This window comes from Ambystoma mexicanum, chromosome 12, assembly GCF_040938575.1.
Source record: "Ambystoma mexicanum isolate Mex_15411 chromosome 12, UKY_AmexF1_1, whole genome shotgun sequence".
NCBI classification, from domain to species: Eukaryota; Metazoa; Chordata; class Amphibia; order Caudata; family Ambystomatidae; genus Ambystoma; species Ambystoma mexicanum.
The window spans coordinates 865,120,917-865,146,863 of NC_090936.1; the positions used below are offsets into that span (position 1 = coordinate 865,120,917).

Here is a 25,947-nt window from a genome sequence, read left to right on the forward strand (position 1 = left end):
ACGGTCAGGGTGCTGTATTTTTGAAGCTTAAATTCACCCGATACTGTCCGGACCGGAACCTCCGCTCTGCTACTTCTAACCTGCTCACTGTCCCCTGGGTTTAACCGGGCAAGGCTCGGTGGTAGAGCCTTCTCTGTTGCTGCGACCATACTTTGGAACAGTCTCCCTGAACCTCTTAGGGCCACTGTTAACCATCTCGGATTCAGAAGAGCTTTGAAAACCAATCTGTTCTAAGCCTGACCACTCCACTGGCCTTCTCCGACTGGGTAGCTTCCCTTCTAGCGCCATGATGCCCTTGGGTGAACGCGCGCTTTACAAATGCTAATAACATAACATAACATACAGGCGGCCTGCGGTACTGCACCCTTATTTTACAGATTTTCACAGGCAAGCACCCTTTTTTAATGTGGATATTCATGTGATGAAATTTGCTTCTCCTGACATTGTGTGCTTATGTGGATTCTTTAAATAAAGTGTCGGGTAACACCCAGCAAGGATGTTGGATCTTTTCTGATGTTTGGGAACCATTATTTTGTAATTTCAGCAACCAAGCAAAAACGGATTTCAGCGCACTTCTGGGTTTCCTTGCAATGAAGGACTGCCTTTAATGTAGTTTCCATTTTCCCTCTGTGGGTAGCCCAATGACAGGCTTTAGCAGTGTGGTCTCCTGTTCCACTTCTGACACAGGCAAAGTAGATTAGCAGCCAACTTTCTGGCTTCACTGCGCAATTCTCAAAGGTTTAGCGCGCATAGGGCTTTTTGCAGGCATTGTGTTGGTTCTGGTGCCATCAGCGCACAGTGATGTCACAGGGCAGAGCCTAGTGGGTCAATGCATCCCACACTATTTACTAATTCCTTAATCTCCTCTTCCAATTTGTCAACCTGTTTTAATAAAGTGGTTATCTGGTCTGAACAGGCTCTGTTGTATGTTATTTGTTGTTTTAATTTCAGTTGACCTTCTTCCAAAGAATCAACCTTTTCTTGACACTCCATTCTTAAGATATTTAATTGGGCCTCTTGGTCTACATTATTCTGCTGTTGCAGGGCCAAGTCCTCTTTGAATTTTTTAATGTAATTTCCAGATTCTACCTCCCAATCTTGGCTCTTTTGTAACTTTTGCTCTGCTAATTTTAGCCCAGTCTGAACTTGAGCTAACAATTCTGATTGATTTTGCGCAAGGGTTCTATATTCCTCATGCTTTTCCCACAACACTCCCATATGGAGATACATATAGGCCGTGATTCTGACAATTTTAATCTGCTCCTCTTTAATTTTTGACATCATGTGTAACTCGCTCAAAGCTTGATGTAATAGGCCACCGTCCTGCCACGTGTCAATTTTCATGGCGGTGACCCGTTGCATCATTTCTGCTAGCCACATTTTTTCATCTTGCTCTGCCCATTCCCCTCTGACAAATAACTTGTGCAGAAGGTGCTCCCTAGCTATGTTGATCTTTACTGTGGCCCTTTTGGAAAGCGTTCTTTCTTTATTAATTCATTTATGCAAGGGTAATCTATATTCTGTTACTTTTATCTTGTTTCGGGGTTGATTAAGCTTTAATTTTATACACAGGCCTGGTACTTAGGATATTTGTTTTGGGGAGGCGCTTCTACAGTGTAATCCAGTCTTCCAACCACACAAAGTATCACTACCTTGCAAGTTAGTCTGCTGTGTTAAACTGCCAAGGTTGGCAACACAAGCCCAAATCCTGGACGAGCCCCCAATTTTGTTAAGAATTTCAATGAGGCGACACACCTTGGTCTTAGACTAGGATGTAGCGCACAATTGGAATGCTTTCTCTTTATTTTCTACAAATTCAATTTGAGATGGCACACGACCCGTCTCCCACCCCCTTTTGCAAATACCCCAGGTCACAATGGGCCAGGAGCCAGGACGGTTGGTGAGAATGCAATATTTATTTATTTTTAAAATTCAAAGAAATCACAAACATTTTAATATTGGCTAGCAATATTAATGGGGAGATAATTACAATGGAAATGGAAGCAATACACTTGGTAAACCTTCTACTAGAACAAATCCAAAGCACAAAGCAATAGGAACAGTTTTGAAATAGAGGTAGAGAGCACACGAGTTAAGATTTCCCCCTGCAAAGCTCTCCCATGGAATGGACAGAAAGAAGCAGCAGGGAGTTAGGGATATGAGATAACAAACAGAATCGAAATTTGACCTTCCCTTACAAAATAAGACGCAAAACTGAAATGAAAGCACTTTACAACAGCATAAAATGACACTCGGAAATTGACAAATAAATAATTATTGTGCGGTTAAATCTATGAGGCAAATATGATTTCTCACAATAGCAGGAAAATATAAACACTGGCAATCCCAAGGCAAGATATCAACAAAGGCATACAGTTCAAAAGCCAGTTGAAAGTAAGAACATGATACAGCCGGAATCACACATTGGAAAGTTGCATTTTACATGGATGCAGTTCTAAATGGCAAAAACAGGTTTTAAGAAAAATGGGTGAAATACTTGAAATCGGAATGCAGTTTTTGGTCTGGGGATATATTCACATCACAGGGACAATATAGAAGTGAAAGGATGGCTATAGCTGAGGAACTGAATGAGATTTACAAGATAAAAGGAGGTTCGGTTTTGGTAAAATGGAGCCTTGAAAGAGAAACAAATCAGTTTGGAAAGAAAAAGACTAAGGGCCTCATTACGAGTTTGGAGGCAGCCATGCCCTTAACTAGGGCATGGCTGCCTCCAAACTCGGATCTGTGGTCCCTGAATGGGGAAATACCGGGCCATTCTGACTTTGGAGGGCCTGGTATTTCAGCATTCAGGGAACCCGGACCATCCCCATTCCCATTTAGGCCCCCATAGGGCTCAATGGGAATGGGGAGCATGCTTAAAATGGGCCCGTTAATGATGGGCCTGTTGTTAGCATGCTGGTCCCCTTGCAGAACCCGCAAAGGACGTCTGGTCTGACCAGATGCCCAGAGCGGGTCCAACGGGGGGACCTCGTAATGAGGCAGTACAGGGTTAACGGCGCTGGCACCTTTACCGGCGCTGTTAACCCCTTACCGCCTCAATTGTAATGAGGCCCAAAGTTCACTTATGCTAGTTTATCACGAAGGTAGCGCTGCCCATGAAACAGGTTAAGTCAGCCGCATTAACCCGCTCCACGCTGTGTATCTCTTTCTGTGGAAATTAATTAAACTATTCAAAATATTGCTAAGAAGTTACAAGATGGGGTGAATTAAAGAATGGCGTTAACACTAGGGAATCACAGATAAGATGCACAGAGAATTCTGACAGTTGGACAAATTGCCAAGGTATGGATAGGGTTGCTAGAGAGTGGAACAAAGACAAAGGGTCAAGATGGGGTAGGCTATATTGTTATGGGATGGAGAAATACAGTCCACACCTGAGTTTGGGATTTTAGGAGAGTCAACTGAGTTCTGGTCACCGCACGGTGGGCGCCCCTTGCAGCAAACTGCTGGGAAAGTCTGGTTGCTGGATGGCAAAGGCAGAGCGGGCATGCATGTAGTGGACACAAAAAGGCAGTCTGGTCACAGGATGCTACCCAAAAGGGTACAACAGCTTTTCCCACTCGTTATTGGGATTTTTAGAGGGATTTCTGGATCAAGGCGTCGCTGGCATAGGGTAAGCTATGCTTTGGCCTTGCAGTGAGATCTGGAAACTGGCAAGATGAATGTAGAATATCAGGATACGCAGGCACTGGAAATTCAGGAGAGACTCCCTAGAGTTCTGTCAGCCGCCCTTATTTATAGGGCGTGCTGACATCATTGGTTTATTGTTGAGCAGAACTGAGCAAGGCCTACCCCCAATACCCGGATAGGTCAGCCATATTGGTTGTCTCCTCTAGGAGGTGACTCAGTTTATGGGGTTGTACTTTATGATGTGCAAAACCTTCACCTAGTCCTTTTTGTCAAAATTTAATCTGAACATAATTTACACATTTGTACAGTTAAGACATTTTAACAAATTACATAGGCAGGTTACATATTTTACGTAGAGCAGCAGTCCAATTCTCACGTTTGTTTGACTTTGTTTTGCCTGTCTAATAGTTTTTCGCGATTTTCAGTGATGTATATTCAACCTAACATTCTATAACTATATAATTGGGTATAGATTATCATAAGGCATGTAAGTATTGAATTTCAGAGTGGCATCATATACATGTTCCTCAGAATATCCACTTCTCTGCCATTTCTGTTCCCGATATGGCAGTGAAGGCTACCTGGTCTTGTTTAAAAACCACAACAATTACATTTAAACTGTTAACTTTTTACATTCCTGTGAAATCCTGTTGCAGAGATAAGTCTTAAAATGTTATTAATAAAATAGTCTTTTGAGGCAATAGGTCAGCATTGTTCACCATATACGGGCATAGATTACAAGGCTGCTCTTGAGTTGGCTTTGAAGCTCCCAGTAGAAGTTGCAGGACGTGTGATTTGATTTCCTATTTCACATGTCCGTGTCCCAGAATCTCTATTGTAAGAGGCCTCAGCCCAGACAAAAGTCTGATGAGCATGGGTTGTTGAGTGATTTTGGTCAATTCAAAAATGTCAAAGATGGCAATTAACATGCATATGTCCCAGAAGTTTATGGTGGCTCCTTCTGTTGCTAGCAACCCCCCAAGCAGAACCTGTTTGGCTAGTTTCAGAATGCAGGCCATTTCTTTGTTTCTTTATTTTAATTTATTTTTGTTCTGATTCAGAAGCAAGCCTGTTAAAATAAAACATCCCATATATGTTTCCCAGCACAAGCCCCTCTACATTGCTAGGCAAGGGCAGGGCCTTGTCCAACATACACTTTTAAAACAGGTATTTTTCTTATTACCTTGCACTTGCCACCTTCTGGATGCTTTATGTATCTTATGTATTCTACTATCCCTGTACTGCACTTTCCCCTCTCCCTTCCCCCATGCACTTTTCCCTTTCCCCCAACCATGCACTTGTGCGATCTGAATGACACCTGGCCTAGTAGTCTGTCTTCCCTCTGTTCCCCCTTCCTTGCCTCTTCGCGCCTCAAAACACTCGTGTATAGGTGCATTATAAATGCCATATCATATCATTTGCAACAGTACCTTTAAACATGTGGTGAAGCCTGCTGGTATGTTCCTTTCAAAAGGTTCCATCTGAATTTCCCACATTATTCTGCAGCCATAGTCAGTTTCTTTTATACAGCAATTTATTTAAAACACAGATCCACTGAAATTGACATAGCCCCAGAGAGCCAGGGCCTCTTTGAATCTTTGATTTTTGACATTTTGTATCCCAAAAGTCAAGCGTTTTCCCACACAGCTGAAAGTAAAGCTTATTATGATTTCCCAGTTCTGAACAACAGCCTGTCATTCAGGGATACTGCTCTCTTCTGCTGGAGCACAGTGTGAATATGGATGGGCATGGCAGGGTCTCACTGATAAAAGATTGTGATGATGAACAGATGAACATAGCGTCGGGGCAGCACCCATTTTCATGTAAAATATTCCCTTTTCAATGGGAACTTTTTAGCAAGTAGTAGAGCAGCGCTGCTTTTTAATTTGCTTCTTTTGATACACAGAAGCACACACACTGGCATCTTTTTTCGGTGTGCTCTCTATTCCAACTCGCCCAATAGATTTTGGCAAGATGGTGCAGCCATCATTTTGCAGCTGCAAAACGTAGTTTTGATGTGGGGCAATGGTGCTCCAAGGAGCCAGTGCAGCCATTTTGCTGTTGACTGCAGAAGCGCAGCTTGGTTATGTATGGGAATTCTGCTGAGTGGGTCATTGTAGCCGACACTGTTCCTATTAGCAAGAGTGAGGTAAAATGCTACCATCAGCCAACCTGTTGTTAAAAAAACATTTTCTAAATAATATTGATTTTTCACATTTAGAAAAATATAATTTTCCCCAAATAATAATGGCACTTCTCTGAAAGTATTGTTATGAGTGTATGATTTTTGTATGATTTGTTAGCAAAAACTCAATGCAAATTTTATCTTCATTATGTTTCAAATCAATTTGCCTATATCACATCATCTTGTTGAACCCATCCCTTACCTTCTGGATACCTTACTAGACTTTATAAAAACCCCTTTACCATAGAAAAGCCCTGCTGTTAACAAGCAAACTTGTCTTCCAATGGTTCATCACCTCTCTTATTTCGTTGAAGCAATATTTGAACATTAGCCAATTCTTCAAACCCAGCATTGATGCAAAAAAGTTTAATTTTGCAGTTTCAGCGATACATGTTAGATACGCGATCCAGCTTAGTTTTTCAGTATTACTTATTTCAATCACACCTTTATCTCTCTAACAAATTGTGCAAGAGAAGGATACATTTGTTTGTAAAGTAGGCTGTTTTTGCCATGTTACTTACGGGAAAGAGTTTAAATATTGGATACTTGAATGTTTTCCATTTTCCTTTGGTATATGACATGAGTGGCAGTTCTATAGCCCTCAAGTACTGTGAAAATAGAATAATCAGCCCAATAGTCCTGTAACAAAACAAACAATCAAGGATTATAGAAGATAGTTTTCACACACATGCACTGCACAGTATATTTGGCAAACATATTAACTGTATTTGAACTGTAAGACAAATATGGACAAATATGGATTTACTATGCTGCCTAGGATTAACTGATCACTAAATGTATTAAATTTAATACAAACAAGTATCAATTGTTATGTTTTTAAAAATGAATGTTAGACAATATTGTGCTTACTCCAGAATATTTTTCCCCCATAAAAAATGTAATTATATAACAGGCTTATGACACCCATGATTCTTGGCACAGTCTTGTTTCCAAGAATGCACGTTGCACCGGAGCTATGCTTCCAGAACTAAACTCCCTGGAATTAATTGCACATAACCTAGAACTGATTTATATTTACTCTTATCTGATTTTTGACATTAATATGAAAATACCACCACAGGAAGCACAATGTTGGAATATACAAATGTGCATTTTTTAGGTGGTGAAATGTGAATGCTGCACAGCTCCTGTTGCGCCTCGGTTAGCACCTGTACAGCCACATATTGCTATGAAACTCTCCTTGTAGCTCTGTACGGTGTACACAAGCCAGTAGAGTTTGCTCCTCTACTGACACAAGCACATTTGCAAAGAAAGCTGTGTTCTGCATAGAGCATGGCATTTGTGATAATACCATATACTGTGACATCGTCTGGATGTAGCATAAAGACACTTTGAACGCTGACTAGCAATACCCTGGCTGTCACTGAGAATTATGTTTAATTGAATTCAAACACTAGAAATCCACGACATTGGTGGTGTATGTCACATTTTATAAATCATACTAACACAACAAACCATATTATGTCCTGACATAACATGGCAACATAATGTTACAGCAGTAGATTTCCAGAATGGGTACATGTCCTCTTCCTATATACTCTTTAAAACTTAAAAACATTGCTTGAGTGATTCATTCAATCATGTTCATGTATTGTGAGAAGCAAGTGAAATGATGTGACGTATGATATGAAAACTGTGTTAAATATGTGGAGCCTCACAATGCTGTAACATGCATTACAAAATCAATGGTATCCACTTTCATGATGAGTTGTTGTAACTGGCGAACACATAGTGATTTTATTTTTAATTCATTCAGACTCACATGGCAGTGACGCCCCAGTGGACTCCAGATTTTTTCCCAGCCTCAATAAATAGTGACAGACCGATGAGTGTAATTGTCGGTGCGATGGCAAGAGGTCCAATGAACTTCAACAGAAATCCAATCAGACCCGAAAATCCAAGCACCAACTGGACCACAGAGGACACGATTATGGCTCCTTGAATCTAGAGAAAAGTGCATAGCAGAAAAGTTGTGTTAAACTATTCGACTAACCCTTGTAAAAAAGCAACCACTGTAACATTGTTTTAAGATTTTCTCATACACACTGACCCAAACATTTGCCAGAGCTAATGTAATTCTAAACATCTTAGAATGCCATTTATACTGCTAAATATAATACCTACTGATACGTATACAACATATAGCATGTATTAATATGATCAGTTCATATTAAAACTGTATAATATAAACATTCATTTCTTAACATATAATTAAAACAATTCATCGTTAAGAACACAATGTGTAACGAATAAAAGTATAAATCATAAAACAAATTCTTTCCATATTTACATACTATAGACACTATTAGATATATCACTGATACACTTAAAATAGAACGATATTCCCAAAACATGTATTTTTTATTTTTTTTATTAAAAATTAAAATTTTGCTAATTCAAGTTTATAATACACAGTATTTTTGATAGTTGCTGTAACAAGTGCTTAATATTATTTTAGTACTTCATCAATAATACCTCTATCCCTTTCTAGAAGAAATTTAAGGCAATATGCAGTGCTATATTCTCAGTGTTCAAGCAGTATGACCAAAAACTATCATATTAATGCTATTGTAGTGGTCAACGAAACCTCCTAAAACAGGCATATATAATGACCCCTTTGCCCGACACTCTGTCAATACATGTCTTACGGTTTCGTCCACTGCTGATAATCTACACAATCGACAAAATCCTTCTGACTTCGGGATACCTTGCTCAGGACTTAAAGCAGTCAGCACTGGAAGCCTATTTATACGCAGAAGCAGGATAAATCTGCACAATGTGGGTGCTGGGTACAACGTTAAGTATCTCTAGTGTGACATAATTTGATGTCTTACCCCTACTACAGCATCATAAGACTTCAGATTCGCCATATGATCGTAGATTACCGACGAATCCCATTTTTCCAGTTTACTGGTGAATGTTTTCTCCAGGACGTGATATTCACAGTCCCAATTGGGACACAAATTAACCAGGTCAAATGTGGAGTCCACCAAAGTCATTTACTTGTCTTAGTGCCCCACATCACTGGACCTCCCTAAAAGTTATAAAGCATCAGAGACAGCCTTGTTTTGTGTTCGGGAGAGGAGGTGCGGCTTGACGCATGTGTGTCTGACGTACGGAGGTCCTTTCCTCAATGGTGAGTGGTGTGAGGCTTTGTGTGTACCACAGAGCTGAGGAAACCGTGAAAGCGGATGTGGTGGGACTCAGTTGGACTGAGACTGAGCTGAGCTTGGCCCGGTGGGGTTGCGGTGATGTTGGCCGTGGGACAGCAGACAGATTAAAAATCTGCTGTGATTGCTGTAACAGGAGGTACCATATTGTGATAGCGCAAGCAGGATAGATACAGCAGCCCAAAGGTCCGAGAATGTTAGCTGTGACTCCAACTAACCGTAACTGGAGGTCACTAAATTAGAGAAAGTGCAAGGAAGTGGTTTTATGCAGTTTTGCGTCATGTGTCGGGGAGCGAGAGATGGGAGATGGCATACTGCTTGAATATCTCCTGCAGTGAGCACCCACGGTTCCTTCTTTCCTTCAATCTGGTAAGCGAAGCGCTATAAAGCGATATAAAGACTGTGCCTTCATAAACTCCATAAACTATTAAGACTGTATTGTCATGTAGACTTAGCTGCTATCAGCTATATTTGACCAAAAAAAAGATGAAAGCAGTGTAGAGCTTGCAGTCTTTTCTGTCCCCTTTTTTATTTTTCATCCCACTGCAACCATGCTGAAGCGACGGGCACCTGGAACAATCATGGCGCGAGCGGGCCGCAGTCACAAGGTAAGAAGCCATGGAAACCCAGCTCCAGACTTTCCTGCCACTTCTTGTGGACTTGGTGAAGGTGGAGGAGGACATTGTAATATCGACCAACTTGGTTGGCCCTGTGCAAATGGAGGGGGGCTTGCCAACCAAGGGCGGGCGGTGGGTTGCCTTGTATTGCCCTGGAGAAAAATCACAGACGGTCATCTAGTTGCACTGGAAGACACCACAGGGGGGGGGGGAGTACATCAAATGCTAAAATTAAGTTTTTTTTATTCGGCTCACAATAAAACTCCTCTACAAAATACCACAGCCATTGTCAAACTTTGCACTGACTTAACTGAGGAACGTATTGCTTCACTTCCCTGTCTGGGCTCCAAGACTATAGAAACAGTAGTTAGGGTTTAGATAACGCCTGGCGTAGATCAAAGCCTGGACTCCTCAGCTGTAATTGCCAGCTCACCTTTACAGGGCACGGCTCCAAATAATCTTCTACTCAGTCCGTAGCGTTTGCCTCTGCAACTCCTGATCAAGAAGTGCAATCTCTCAACCTGGCTGAAGTAGAGACTGGGGATGAGCCTTACTACAACATGTTATGATCAAAGCAAACACTGTCTAAGTACCCCCAGGAAGCGTCTCTGACAAACAACATGCCTCTAAAAAATATGCCGTCAATCGATGGAGAGCCAACCGAAGAGTTAAATTCTAAACAACAAGCGAGTGATGTCAGCAGCTCCTCTGCAGCAATGTTTAATGTTTTGGAGTTTCTGCTCACTCAGTTAAATTCCAAATGTGATGATTTTGCAGCTAGGTTGAATAAATGCAGTTTTTTTTCCCAATCAAATAACAGGTTCTTTGAGCAAATTGTTAAATGTTCCGAACATTGTCGGTGGACAAGATCAATGCGAACATGATGACATTAATAAAAGCGCCTTCGGATCAGTCGGAGGCTGCACGTGTACTGCTGAGTCCGAAGCCTGTCAGGGTGGTTTTGGACTCTGCTACATGGCATGAACATAAGAAGAGGAAGGCCATCAAACAAGCCATTGTGTACGAAGATCTTCATCCTAAAAGAAAGAGAAAGACGCAGGAGACTTTGACAAACATCGGCCCAATTAACCATGATATCTCCTCTTGAAATAGCAATCCCATGCTTAAAAAGGTCCCATGATTGTCGAATTGCACAACAATTGTTTCCCAGGCAATCGAGGATGACAGAGTTATTGCCCCCTTTGGTGACAATAGCCAATCATCCCCACTGGCATGAGTAAGCGACGAGCCCGACGACAGCCTCACTTACATCAAGTAAATGGAAGACAGGGTTCCAACGAGCAACACATCTTTAATGTAGGATGGCAAAAAGCAAACAAACCCACTGTAGAAACTGAGGAAGAGTCAACATATAATCTTGAGGAATTCGCTGTCAATCATACTCCTGCTAACACAGGTGTGGTTGGGTGTTTCACGACCAATGCTATGGTCCAGATGGATGCGGGAAGTACTGTACATAACACTCTACTAGCGCCTGCAGCTCAAACACATTGCATCAAATCCAAGGCCTTAAAACTCATAAGCATTTTCTGTGATGTCAAAAGATTCTTCTTAAAACGGTCTCGACTAATGGAGCTTCTACATACTGTTATTCCCCTCCACTTCATTAGTAGTAATGACATCCGCATTGTGGACATCTGCGAAAATGTTAATCACGACACCTCTATAGTATTTTTTCATGCTTATGGTGCTCTTGCGTATATAATGGACAATTTTGCCTCTTTTCACAGATTGGGTTCTGAACGTACTCATTGAGTTGGACGTTACGCATGGGTGTAAATTCAGCAAAGCTAGTGGTGGGTCTAATGGGGGTAGCAGCCGATGTCTTGAGCCACTTAATCCCTCGCAAAACACTGCTCCATTTAACATAATTGAAGAACCCAAGATAGCAGAATGCCCTAATTTAGGCGGTTTCTCATCTGAAAATGGGGCAAAGGGGAATGAGTTCCATTGGGCATGGTTAGTCGGTATGGTGGAGCGGCTTGTGTTATCACAAATCTAGCTGCAATATTAGTACTTCTTTTTAGTTTTTTAGTTGGAATACTGGTGGTCATCATCATTTGTTAGAACAGGATGGCTTGTTGGACCACATTGACAGATTCAATGTGATCGCCCTCTAGGAGACTTGGCTCACAAAACCTTTTGTGATTGACGGGTGGAATATGATTACACATTTAGCCACACAAGGGCTCAGGGGCTGTCCGAAGGGAGTATAAGCACTGGGCACCAAGAAACCACTGGGTCTTGTGGAAGTTCCCTGTGCATCTGAGTACATCCTTAGGTTTGAGTATGTTTGACCAAATTGTTTTTCATCACTGCAAACTGGCCGCAATGTATTTGCTCGGGGCTTAATTTAAACTCACATTAATTTCATTTCTTTTTTATTTTTCCCCGCCTCCAATTTCAGGGAAGAGGGGGGATAACCCTGCACCCCCAAAATTGCAAAATATCAAACAAGGGAAGCGGGGGACACCCCCACAACCCTCAATCTCAAGGATTGTTTTTCTGCAAAATACGCTACCAAATTGATCCAAAGGCCAAATCACCCATGCAAAATTAGATCAAATTGTTCATTAGGTCCGTTGTTTTAGATCAAATCGGTAAATCTCCATCCTTATTGGTAGAATAAGTCTCCCACAGGAACTTGGCTCACATCAACAGAAAAGACATCTTTATTGTTCATATACACAATCACCCTTATAAGAGATATGTTGTGGTAATTAAGGAAAGAGGGGTAATTATTAATAATCTGAAGAGGCACCTCTGTTCTTATCTGCAAATATTTTAACGCAAGGATAAAACAAGATCTCCCCAATAGGTCGGGGAATCAGAACTACTCTTGTCTCCTTTGCAAACCATTAGATTAAATATGGCCTGTCAGCAGGGAAACAGCTGGGTCAACTTGTATTCAGCTGGCTTTTCTAGCGTAAACAACGCTTATCCCTCTGACACGCCTCCAAAATGTACACAAGTTGGGAACAAAAGAAGTAGCATTGTTGACAACATTTTTGGTGCCAATTCCCTTTTTTTGATTAGAGATATGTGTGTTTGCCAATGTCACGAAAGTGATCATTATACCTTGGTTGCTTGTCTGAATTTGAAATCTGAGCCCCCTAGTCTTAGCTCTACTGACTGTTTGAACATTAATGCATGGTTGAATCGGATCTCCTGGGGTGACAGGAGGATTGGGCAGTTGGCGTGCACTAGTATACTTGTCTCTTATTAAAAATCCACTGTGTTTTGGAAGATTATAAATGGAAACGTAGTAAAGACCAGAAAGATCAATGGTGTCTCAGAGACGAACTGCGCATCCCACATGGAGCTAATTTTCGGGCGGTCGGTTGTGAGCTTGAATATTCCACCATGGCTGAGATTGTCACTAGTTGGACATTTTCAAAAGGTAGTCATGTCATCTATAGCATCATAATGGCCAGTAAGTCCTCCAAGGCCGCTGGCCAGACGAGATCTCCAGTCCACTAATTAAGATTGATCCTTTAGCTTGGGCAAATGCCTTTCATTGGCTTTTCTGCTGGATCAGTGTAACTCAATCTATCCCTACATCCTCACGGGACAGTATATTCACTGCTGTTTTAAAAAAAGGAAATTACGCTTATGGACCCAATTATTGCCTCCTTGCAATGTTAGCTACCACAGCAAAGATCTTTGCTTGAGTCCTTCTGGCTTTGCTCGAAGATTGGGTAGAGACTCATAACATCATCCCATTTAACCAAACCGGGTTTCATAAGGGCTCCAATACCATTGTCAACAATTTGATCTTGATTACCTTCATACAGCAAGTGTGGATGATGCGTAAACCCTTGGTATTCATGGCTTTTATTGACTTCAGTGCCATTTTTGACACTGTTGACAGAAGTAGGTTATGGAGTAAGCTGCATAACTGGGACAGCCCCCTAGGTTTTTTAAAAATGATTGTGTATCTGCACAGCAATACTATGGAGTAGGTCCACTTGGATCAATTTGGTAGGACAACTATCTGGATACCAACCCAAAAAGGTCTTAAGCAAGGCTGCATTATAGAGCCGATGCTGTTTAATTTGTATGTGTCTGACTTGGGAGATGCCATTGTTAAACCGCTTTCTATTCCCCCGGGATTAGGTTACACTCCACTCCAATGGATGGGCTACACGGACGACCATGTCCTACTGGACTTAATCCCCAGAGGTCTGCAATCATCCTTGAACAATTTAAAAATGCATACTATTAATTAATTGTGGACATAGCTAAAATGAAAATGTTGGTTTCTAGTCTAATACATAAAATTGCAAAAACAGTGAGGTGGGCGATGGGTGGGGTAGCAGTTGAAGTAGTCTCTGTGTACAAATACTTAGTTTGAATAACAAATTACGTGGAGCACAGCATTTGTAACAAGTGAAATTAAAAACTGCTATAATAGCTGGCTCTATTGGCTAAGATCCTACCCCTTATTGTGTACGGAGATGAAACATGGGTATTTGCAAATCTCCTTGAAATGTTTAAATTGCAACATATTTTATTAAAGAGACTACTGAGATTGCCCCCTGCCCCACCCCTCGCAATGCGATTGACATGATTTATTTGAAAATTAATGTTGTGCCTATTCAGGTAAAGTTACATCTTTGTTGCTTGACTCTGCTTTCGAAACTGGCAAATGGCCCAGCTCACACACTGATGGGTTTATTGCATGATGTACTTTTGTTCAAAGCAAATGTTATGCCATCCAGCAATCTATTGAAAATCTGCTCTACCGCAGATCCATGGCTTTCAATGGCTCCAAAGCATGCATTGGGCTGGCCACTTAATAAATACAAAAAGTACATGAAAGACATACCAGTTCAGCAGAGTAAAGAACAATAATTTGTCAACTTGCCCACAATAAATTATGCAGTGTCATTTGTGGAATATAAACAGCCTGTTTTTGGGATTACCTAAAATTGAAATTCAATATCATAAAGACTAAACGGGATAGTGGGGGCTTGGTCTAATACACCTAGACAACAAGGGAATGTAGGCAATGTTGCTCATGTGGGGAGGAGTGTTTAGAGTCCATTAGACACCTCCTGACTAGCTGCTTTTCTCTCCAGAAACCTTCGACTGAACCCCTTAAACGCATCAGGTCTTTCAGGGATGTCTTCAGTGGACACCATTTGGATCATGTTCATGAGTGGAAATCAGGAAGTGTATATAGAATTCTTTACCATCTTCTGCCAGAAGATTGCGATCATATTGGACATATTCTCATGAGGAGATGGAGCATTATCATTATTATTATTATTTTATTAGTTTATAATGTGCAATACGCCCTCAGGCCTCAGTGCGCAGGGAGGGAGGAGAAAGGACAGCAGAATCAAGCCAGGGAGCAACGGCAAAACACAGACTCTTCATTAGTGTTAAAGAGAGAAATCTTTTAGAGATATTATTAAAGTGAACAAAGTATGAGCAATTCCTAGGTTCACTGCAAATCCTGTTCCACAAACATGGAGCGACTACATCGAAACTTTTTCTACCAAAACTCTCCAGCTTGTGGCGAGGTTGAAAAAGTTTATTGGAACCGTTAGATCGAAGAGAGAGATCGGAGGAGGCATGAAGGATCCTCTTAATCAAATATACTGGAGTGTTGGACACCAGACATTTGTGAGTCAGAGTTAACAGTTTGTACGTGAGGCATTGTTTGACAGGAAGCCAATACGAAGATCCACGAGCTGTGGTAACGTGGTCCCTTCTGGCAAGGCCACATACTGCTATTACAGCATTGGTTTGGGCTAATTGTAATGTGTCAATATTAGATTTAGAAGTGTGGGCTAGAAGACTGTCGCAGTAGTCTAATCTAGAATGTACAAGAGCAGTGGCAAGATAAGCAGTGTTGGGATCAGATAGATAGGGCTGTATTTGTCTAATAAGTCTTGTGTTATAGGTGCAGGAAGCTTTAAGCTGCACAACATGTTTCTACATATTGTTAAAGGCTAAGTATTAGAATTCATCCATCTTTCAATCAGATCATACGTGAAATGGTTGTATGATGATTTGTTGGTCTCTCGTAGTCTCCAGTCAATTTGAAAAACAACTGAGTGTTGTAAGCGTAATTGGTGTCATTGGTGTAATTGATGCCAGCGCTGTGCAGAAGATCGAAAAGAGGATGGGTATACAAATTGAATAATATAGGCAAAGGCAAGCCCCCCCAGGGACACCAAAGGTAAGAGATTCAGGTGGTGATTGAAAGCTACCAGTGGTGACACACGCAGTTCTGGGTCCCAAGAAGGTGTTTAGCCAAAAAAGGGCAGATATAGAGCAATTGGAGATGGTGGCCAACCTCTCAAGATGAAATGAGTGGTCAACCAAATCATAAGCAGCCGAGAGGTCAAGCAGCATTAGCAAAGCAATCTGTCCAGAATCCACTATGTGGAAAGATTAGCGTTCAGATCAAGCATGGCAGTCTCTGTGCAATGCAAGCTACGGAAACTAGATTGTAGGGTGCCTAGAAGATTGAAGCCTTTAATATGGTTCTGCAGCTGAAGGTATGCAGCTCTATCCAAAATTATTAACAGGAACGGAACATTAGTGATATGGTGGTAATTATTTGTGGATGTAGGGTTGAGTGTTTCCTTTTTAAGGATGGGGAAAGTCCAGAAAGGTTTCAACAAGGCAGGAACTACAGCAGTATCAAAGGAGGTGTTCACTATTCTGGTAATGAGGGGAGCCAACCAACTAGTAGTCTCCTTAATTATCCTTGGGGGGGCAAATGTCACCAGGCCAGGAGAAGGGCTTAAGGTGTTTGTCAAGTCAATCACAGTGATTTCACAAAAATTAAATGCCGGAGGTGTGATATGAAGATCATTCAAGTCAGTCATTCATTTAGTTATCGTTTATACTGTCCGGCATATGTACAGTGATCTAGGTTTGATATTATATTTTGTTTTATTATTGATTTTTTAAATCATTTTACTGATATGTATAATGTGTATTTTTTCTTTGAAATCTGATTTTATGATTTTGTTGATGTTGTATTAAAGGCAGTCTTTAGCCAACTGTATAAGAAGGTAATAAAAAAAAGTTTCATAAAAAGTTCTAATAATTGGCATGTGGGCTTTGTTTTGGACTTTATAAATAAAAGATATCTCTGCTTCATCACCATGGCTGGTCGGGATGTCAAGCCCAGTTCTAATCTCAGTAATTTGATAGGAGCACACAGAGCCTTTCCAAGGAACTTCCTCCAGAATTTGCCCTCAATCACCATCATCCAGGTTAGATCCTTCATAGCCAGGGCCTCTATACCATATAACATCATAGCACCGAAACACTTTTTATAAAGTATCATTATCCCTGAAAGGCTGAAGTCTGATGACTCTGCGACAGACTTGGAGATAAGAGAGGTCATTTTACTGGTCGACAATTCAATCCCCAGATATTTATAATGGGTGACACATGTAACGCAGTTCCCACTCACAAAACGTTTGGGCTTTGCAGTGTTTCTATTGGAGAAATGCATCGTTCGTTTTGCCAAAAGTAATGGTCAGTCTATTTTCAACTCCGTACTTGTAAAATTCAACCATTGATCTTTTAACACCCAAGAATGTGTAATCAAGGATGACCAAATCATCTGTGCGCGATAAGCAGCCAATTCTTGCTCCACCAAGTCTAGAAGTACATTTATCGACTTTACATAAAATTGCAGGTAATTCAGAAAGATATAGCTTAAACAGCAGCGGAGCCATTACACCGCCCTGTTGAATGCCTTTATTGATCTTAATTGCTTCTTTGACAGCTCACTTGCTGCCCAAACTGACCTGTATGTACGTATTCTCGTGCAGCATTCTAACAGCACTGAGAAAGTACCTAGGACAACCCAGGTTCTCCATCTTTCTCCACAGCTTCTCTCAGTCTACGGAGTCAAAAGCGGCTTGGAAATCCACCAGAGCTGAGAGCAGGCCAGATTGCCGCTCTTGGCTGCTTGTGCAATTAACTTGTCCAAGTCTTAAATTATGGACCACCCCTGAATCAAATCTAAATACTGTTTGGAATTTGTCCAGCAAGTGTGTGGAATCTACCCATTTTTGTATTTCATCAAGTAGTAATGAAGAAAAGAGTTTGTTGGTTATGTCGAGCATCGATAACAGCCTGTAATTGGCAGGTTCAGTATGTTTGCCCTTTTTGAAGGCTGTGACTAATAACGATCTCCTCCAACATACTGGAATAACACCTGGAGCAATCTCCTTACTGAACATATTCTCCAATATTTCAGAACAAGTTTTGGGACCTTTTTTAGTACTGCGTGTTCAAGTTCATTTTGACCTGGAGAACGTGATACTTTGCGCATGGCTATATTGTTCACTATGTCATCTCTTTCAATTAACATATTACAACCTCCAAATAGCTTATTTGCGATTTCCGGGTTTTCACTCCACTTGGGTTTATAAAATTCTGGGTTACGTAGTCAGTCCACTGTAAAGAACTGACAGAATGTACTACTGGGTTGTTTTTCGTAGAACTTTTTCTGCACAGAAGTTTCCATATTTTCTTAGGGTCCTTGTTGCTAACCACCTCAATTAAGTGTTACCACTGTCAATTTTTATGGGAAATGCACCGCCATTTAATCCATCTCCTATATTGATTGTAATCATTGTCATTGCCTTCATCTCTGCACAGGTTATAGGAGTATTCAGCTTAATTCCCTTGAATGGCCTTTCACTTCTCCTGCTTTGCATCTGTAACCTCCTTGTCATAATAGTGCAGAGGAGTGACTTTAGATGACATTACATAATTCTCTTTATGTATTGTTACGCCTGCATCTGATTCTCGTATCCAGTCTTCCAGCCCATCCACAGGCAGGCCGTTGAACCAATCCAAATTGGTTGTGGTAAGACAATAGACCAAATGTTGCACTTTCTCTAAATTCCTGTGGGCCCATCTAATCCTGCTCCCACTGGAATTTACGTCGCCGACCCAAACCATCAGAATCTCCCAAGCCCTTAATGTTGAAGTTAAGGACACAGTGTTCAATATGCTCCTTTCTTATTACTTTTAAGCTTTGCACAAGAGGCAGCACATTTTGGTTAACGAAAACATAATCGAGTGTCGCAGCTTTATTGCCTCTGTGCCATCTATACTGGCCAGGACCGTCTACTAATGCTTGACCATTTATCATAGTGAGACCCCAGTCATACAAATAAACACACCAAAGTCTTCCTTGGGCGTTTGCAGTACGCTGTGTCATCACACTTTTGCCTCAATATTATCAGTCTCAAGACATTCTTTCAGACTTGTGCAGCAGGCATTCGAATCACCTTCAATTACAATAATGTTGCAACCTCCATTTTTACTGCTACAGCAAGGAAACTGGCCACTGTATCAAACCTACTTTCTGTACAGGAACCTCCCGGTGGGTGGTATATATGGACTACCATCAGTCTATTCCTGCTTTCAGAGGTCCCACTTTCCACAGCCAAAACCGTTGTGTCATTTACCAATGTTTCAATGACACAGGTGATTCTTCACCCCTGTAATCAAACCCTCATATGGGCATCCCCTGTCCCCCTTCTTGGCACATCTTTGATGTATTTGATATCCATCAACATGTATGGGTGTAGTCAGACAACTTTCTTGAATTAAAAAGATGCCATTATTTGGGAGTACGCCAAAGAGCCTGTTACACTGAGAAGATGCGAGAAACCTCAAATTTATATCCATCTTAATATATGTATTCATCAGAATATTATGAAATTTGCAATAAGAGACACTTATATTGAAATGCCCCTCTGAACCTCCATGCACCGGCAAACACCACCTTCCACCTGTAATACAATTCCACAAATATGCCGCCTCTTTGCTTTATACATTCTTCCATCAGTTCTCCCTTATCATCCCTCTTTCACTACACGTAGTTCTGTCCCTTTCCCTGATAGCTTGGTCTTTCCCCTAGCCCTAATTCAACCAAGCAGACAATTCTGTGCTCTTCTTTATATAACCAGTAAGGGATTTTGATTTTAGAACCTGATTCTAACTCCTTAATTACTTGATCTTATCTTGAGTGGGAGTTAGAGGGACATAGACAAAAGTGGGATACAAGTAGTGGGAAGAGAAATAATACATTATTTTCATGACTTGATTAATGTTTGCTTAGTAAAATATAGAAGTATCATATACTTTTTTGTCACTAGAAAAACATTAAAAGTACTAATTGAATTGTAGTGGTAAACCTGCATTGTGCCCAAGCAAATCAAAGGCTTGTGCGAGATCTTAGGGACATTAGCGGTCAATCTCGCTTCAGAACACAGAACACAATGTAATTAGAACCCAGCTCATTGCACCGGGTGCTAAAGTGTTAATAGCAGGCAAATCAATGTTTCCTTTGATGAATTTGCATGCACGGTGGTGCACCCGTCCACCAACGAAAAGATCAGCGCAACATAATATTGCAGCCATGGAGACGAAAGAAGGGTTCGGGAGTGAATTCTTTCTCTTTGACCACGGCAGCCATGTTGTGAGGGGTGAAGGAGCAGTGTGAGGCAAGTAGGTTGGGGGTGTGATGGTCAATGGCTGGACTGCAGGAAGCCTGGTGGGGGAACAGGGAACAGTTTTCATGGAATGTGGGTCTATACCAGCAGATCTTCCCATCGTTCCAGGGTGTGCATTCTCTGGCAACTGCATTGCCGGATGCTAATTTTGCTCTGAGTAATTTGTGATTCTACACTAGCATGAAATTCCACAATGAGAATTTTCAAAAAGGTAAGAAAGCTAGGCTAGCATTCCTCTTGATTTTAGCAGACTCTCTGAAAAAGAGGAAATATTAAGTCAAACGCACAACAAATTCTCAGATATTCTTATATAATATTGAGAAGTGCATTCACATGTGATTTTAATTGTGTGCATTTAGAAGTGATCCTTATCTTCCCCGTCACTAATCACTGCCTGCTTCACTCACTACTCCTCATCATTCACTGGACACCATGACACACACACACACACACACACACACACACACACACACACACACACACACACACACACACACACACACACACACACACACACACACACACACACACACACACACACACACACACACACACACACACACACACACACACACACACACACCCCCCCCCCCCCCTTCCCATGAATGATAGACTGTGCCACACTCAATGAATACCCTGTACTCATTCATTTGCAATCCTGTTCCATTATTCACTCGTCATCCTACCTTGGTCACTGTGCCTTGCCCACCAATCATCATGCCTCATTTACTGGTCACAATCTCTCATGTGTTACATGTGTTACTCTCGTGAAAGGCAGAGGGGAAAGAAAACCCCAACAACGAAAAGAAGAAGCATAGCGAGAGTCTTGCAGACACAAGAGGTTAGACAATAGGTACAGATAAGTAGTATCTGAGTTAGTGAACAGAAAAGGTTCGAGGATTACAACTCAGACATAAACAAGTGCCAATATTAGAGAAACTTTGCACCTGTGCAAGCGCAATTCGGGAAAATCGTGCCTTAGTGAAAAAAGCATGTACTTTAAAAGAAACTTGGCACCAGGGCAATGTTTATCCCTCCCCTATTGTGGAGTACAAAGGTGCATTAAAAGAGTATGTTTTTTGAACTGTGTCAGTTTTTGCCCTAGTGGCAATTGCGCCAATGCAAAGTTTCTATAATATGGTCCACGGCCTCATTGCAGAAGTGTGCACACATATGTTTCCCAAAGAGGCAGGGGAATGCCATCCTTCTCAGCAAGGTGCTATTACAATCACTACTGCAGTGCCTCGGTCTGTTAGTTCTATGGGAAAGAGCAGCAGAAATCAACATATACGCCTGGTCCCAGAATCACAAACAAGGAAACAATACTCGCATAACAGCAGCCTGCATGGACCCAGCAGGACCAGAACTGTAAACGGCCCAGAGTTAACCAATAGGCCACAGGAGGCAGCAAGCAGGAATGCAAAAACGTCAAAGGACAGAGATGTTCTGCTGGGGAACTCAGCAGTCAACGTCTGGACAAATTAACTCCAATAAAGCAGAAGGGAGAACATGAGCGAAGCACATATCTTCAAAGAACATTCCATGAAAAAGAAAGGAAATTAAGCTGCAATGACTAGTTTGGGACAGGGAAAGGGGAAAGAGCTAGCGGGCACAACGCAGCATTTATGAAAACACATAGCAAGGCAAATAGGGTTGTGACTAGGGAAACCAGGATAGGCAGGGGGCAGGAGTACAGGAAGTTCGGGAACAGGAGCAGGTCAGACAGCAGGTAATAGGATATTTCTGAAAACTGGTGCAAGAGCACTGGAGACTGGAGGAAAGGGGGGAACCACTGGAGACTAGAGACAAGAGTACTGCTATGCGATAGCATGGGTGACAATGCAAAAGCGGAGTAGAATGGAGGAGCACAGGGGCCCATGAACATTTGGGAAACAGCACTGGAGGCTGTGAGCAAGAACACTGGAGACTAGAGGAAAGGGGAAGCCCACTGGAGACTAGAGTACTGCTAAGCAGTAGCACAGGAGATAATGCAAAAGCTGAGTAGAATGGAGGAGCACAGGGGCCCTGAAGGTTTGAGAAAGAGCACTGGAGGCTGTGAGCAAGAGCAGTGGAGACTGGAGGAAAGGGGGTGAACCACTGGAGACTAGAGACAAGAGTACTGCTAAGCAATATTACAGGAGACAATGCAAAAGTGGAGTAAAATAGAGCAGCACAGGGGCACCTAAACATTTGGGAAACAGCACTGGGGGCTGTGAGCAAGAGCACTGGAGACTGGAGGAAAGAGTAATGCTGAGCAATAGCAGGGGAGACAATGCAAAGGCGGAGTAGACCAGAGGAACACGGAAGCCCTAAAGGTTTGAGAAAGAGCACTGGTGGCTCTGAGCAAGAGCACTGGAGACTGGAGGAAAGGGGGGGACCACTGGAGACTAGAGACAAGACGGTATCCAGTCATAATATCGAAAAAATAAAGTCGAATGACAAAAAAGTCGAATCAATAATGTCGAAAAAAAAAAAGTCGAATTTGTTTTTTTATTATTTATATATTTTTTTTGGGTTTGGTAAGTAGAAAAAAAGGGGTAAAATAAAAAAAAAAATAGAAAAAAAGGGGGGTTGGGGGGGAACCCCCCATTTCGAATAAAAAACGTATTAAAAAAAAATTCGACTTTTTTTTTTCGAGATTATTTTTTCGACATTTTGACTTTCGATTTTATTGATTTCGATTTTATGTCTAGGAACCAGACAAGACTACTGCTAAGCAATAGCATGGGAGACAATGCAAACACGCAGTAGACTAGAGGAGCACAGGGGCCCTGAAGGTTTGAGAAAGAGCACTGGAGGCTGTGAGCAAGAGCTCTGGAGACTAGAGGAAAGGGGGGGGACCACTGGACACTAGAGACAAGAGTACTGCTAAGCAATAGCATGGGAGACAATGCAAAAACAGAGTAGACTAGAGGAGCACAGGGGCCCTGAAGGTTTGAGAAAGAGCACTGGAGGCTGTGAGCAAGAGCACTGGAGACTAGAGGAAAGAGGTGAACCACTGGAGACTAGAGACAAGAGTACTGCTCGGCATTAGCATGGGAGACAATGCAAAAGCAGAGTAGACTAGAGGAGCACAGGGGCCCTGAAGGTTTCAGAAAGAGCACTGGAGACTGTGAGCAAGAGCAGTGGAGACTGGAGGAAAGGGGGGGAACCACTGGAGACTAGAGACAAGAGTACTGCTAAGCAATATCACAGGAGACAATGCAAATGTGGAGTAGACTAGAGCAGCACAGGGGCACCTGAACATTTGGGAAACAGCACTGGGGGCTGTGAGCAAGAGCACTGGAGACTGGAGGAAAGAGTACTGCTATGCGATAGCATGGGTGACAATGCAAAAGCGGAGTAGAATGGAGGAGCACAGGGGCCCATGAACATTTGGGAAACAGCACTGGAGGCTGTGAGCAAGAACAGTTGAGACTAGAGGAACGGGGAAGCCCACTGGAGACTAGAGACAAGAGTACTGCTAAGCAGTAGCACAGGAGATAATGCAAAAGCGGAGTAGAATGGAGGAGCACAGGGGCCCTGAAGGTTTGAGAAAGAGCACTGGAGGCTGTGAGCAAGAGCAGTGGAGACTGGAGGAAAGGGGGTGAACCACTGGAGACTAGAGACAAGAGTACTGCTAAGCAATATTACAGGAGACAATGCAAAGGTGGAGTAACATAGAGCAGCACAGGGGCACCTAAACATTTGGGAAACAGCACTGGGGGCTGTGAGCAAGAGCACTGGAGACTGGAGGAAAGAGTAATGCTGAGCAATAGCAGGGGAGACAATGCAAAGGCGGAGTAGACCAGAGGAACACGGGAGCCCTAAAGGTTTGAGAAAGAGCACTGGTGGCTCTGAGCAAGAGCACTGGAGACTGGAGGAAAGGGGGGGACCACTGGAGACTAGAGACAAGACTACTGCTAAGAAATAGCATGGGAGACAATGCAAACACGCAGTAGACTAGAGGAGCACAGGGGCCCTGAAGGTTTGAGAAAGAGCACTGGAGGCTGTGAGCAAGAGCTCTGGAGACTAGAGGAAAGGGGGGGACCACTGGACACTAGAGACAAGAGTACTGCTAAGCAATAGCATGGGAGACAATGCAAAAACAGAGTAGACTAGAGGAGCACAGGGGCCCTGAAGGTTTGAGAAAGAGCACTGGAGGCTGTGAGCAAGAGCACTGGAGACTAGAGGAAAGAGGTGAACCACTGGAGACTAGAGACAAGAGTACTGCTCGGCATTAGCATGGGAGACAATGCAAAAGCAGAGTAGACTAGAGGAGCACAGGGGCCCAGAAGGTTTCAGAAAGAGCACTGGAGACTGTGAGCAAGAGCAGTGGAGACTGGAGGAAAGGGGGGGAACCACTGGAGACTAGAGACAAGAGTACTGCTAAGCAATATCACAGGAGACAATGCAAATGTGGAGTAGACTAGAGCAGCACAGGGGCACCTGAACATTTGGGAAACAGCACTGGGGGCTGTGAGCAAGAGCACTGGAGACTGGAGGAAAGAGTACTGCTAAGCAATAGCATGGGAGACAATGCAAAAGGGGAGTAGACTAGAGGAGCACAGGGGCCCTGAAGGTTTGAGAAAGAGCACTCGAGGCTGTGAGCAAGAGCTCTGGAGACTAGAGGAAAGGGGGCACCACTGGAGACTAGAGACAGGAGTACTGCTATGCAATAGCATGGGAGACAATGCAAAAACGGAATAGAATAGAGGAGCACAGGGGTCCATGAACATTTGAGAAAGAGCACTGGAGGCTCTGAGCAAGAGCACTGGAGACAGGAGGAAAAAGGGGAACCACTGGGGACTAGAGACAAGAGTACTGCTAAGCAATAGCATGGGAGACAATGCAAAAGTGGAGTAGACGAGAGGAGCACGGGGGCCTGAAGTTTTGAGAAAGAGCACTGGAGACTGTGAGCAAGAGCAGTGAGACTGGAGGAAAGGGGGGGAACCATTGGAGACTAGAGACAAGAGTACTGCTAAGCAATATCACAGGAGACAATGCAAAAGTGGAGTAGACTGAGCAGCACAGGGACACCTGAACATTTGGGAAACCGCACTTGGGGTTGTGAGCAAGAGCACTGGAGACTGGAGGAAAGGGGGGGATACCACTGGAGACTATAGTGAAAGAGTACTGTTGAGCAAGAGCACTGGAGACAATGCAAAAGCGAAGTAGACAAGAGGAGCAGAGGGGACCTGAACGATTGGGAAAGAGCACTGGAGGCTCTGAGCAAGAGCACTGGAGACTGGAGGAAAGGGAGGGGCCACTGGAGACTAGAGACAAGAGTATTGGTAAGCAAGAACATGGGAGACAATGCAAAAGCGGAGTAGACTAGAGGAGCACAGGGGCCCTGAAGATATGAGAAAGAGCACTGGAGGTTGTGAGCAAGAGCACTGGAGACTGGAGCCGGAGCACTGGAGGCAGGGACATGATCAATACAGATGGGGGCCAAGGCACTAAAGACATGGCACAAAGCCATGGACAATGGAGGTTAGGAGCAGTACCAGTGGAAACAGTGAGCAGGAGCATAGAAACAGAGTGATGGAAACGGTAATCAAAACTATTTGGGACTAAGAGCAGTAACAGCGTTCAGCCGGTTCACTGCAAGATGGTCAGGTAACATTCTTAATTCACAGACAATCGGCTGATTAAGTGCATTCATCTAAAAGGAAGTGACCTGGATGTAAATAGGCAGAGTGTTTGCATCTGGACGTCCACAGCTGACATTAATCTTCCCCTTCCCTGTTTGACCCGTGAGAAGTTAAAGAAAGAAGCTTCTTCAGCCGGCTAGA

The 25,947-nt window shown here is 42.6% G+C and overlaps 1 protein-coding gene across 1 annotated transcript in view; it reads right to left on the reverse strand.

The window, feature by feature from the left end:
• Positions 1 to 25,947, reverse strand: part of LOC138514077 (solute carrier family 23 member 1-like) — a 1,133,216-nt gene that overhangs the window by 525,937 nt on the left and 581,332 nt on the right. Inside the window, exons 5-6 of the mRNA XM_069629338.1 lie at positions 7,620 to 7,801; positions 6,358 to 6,475 (exon numbers count right to left, since the gene is read on the reverse strand). Of these exons, the coding sequence (XP_069485439.1) occupies positions 6,358 to 6,475; positions 7,620 to 7,801 (300 nt within the window). The remainder of the gene's footprint in view (positions 1 to 6,357; positions 6,476 to 7,619; positions 7,802 to 25,947) is intronic.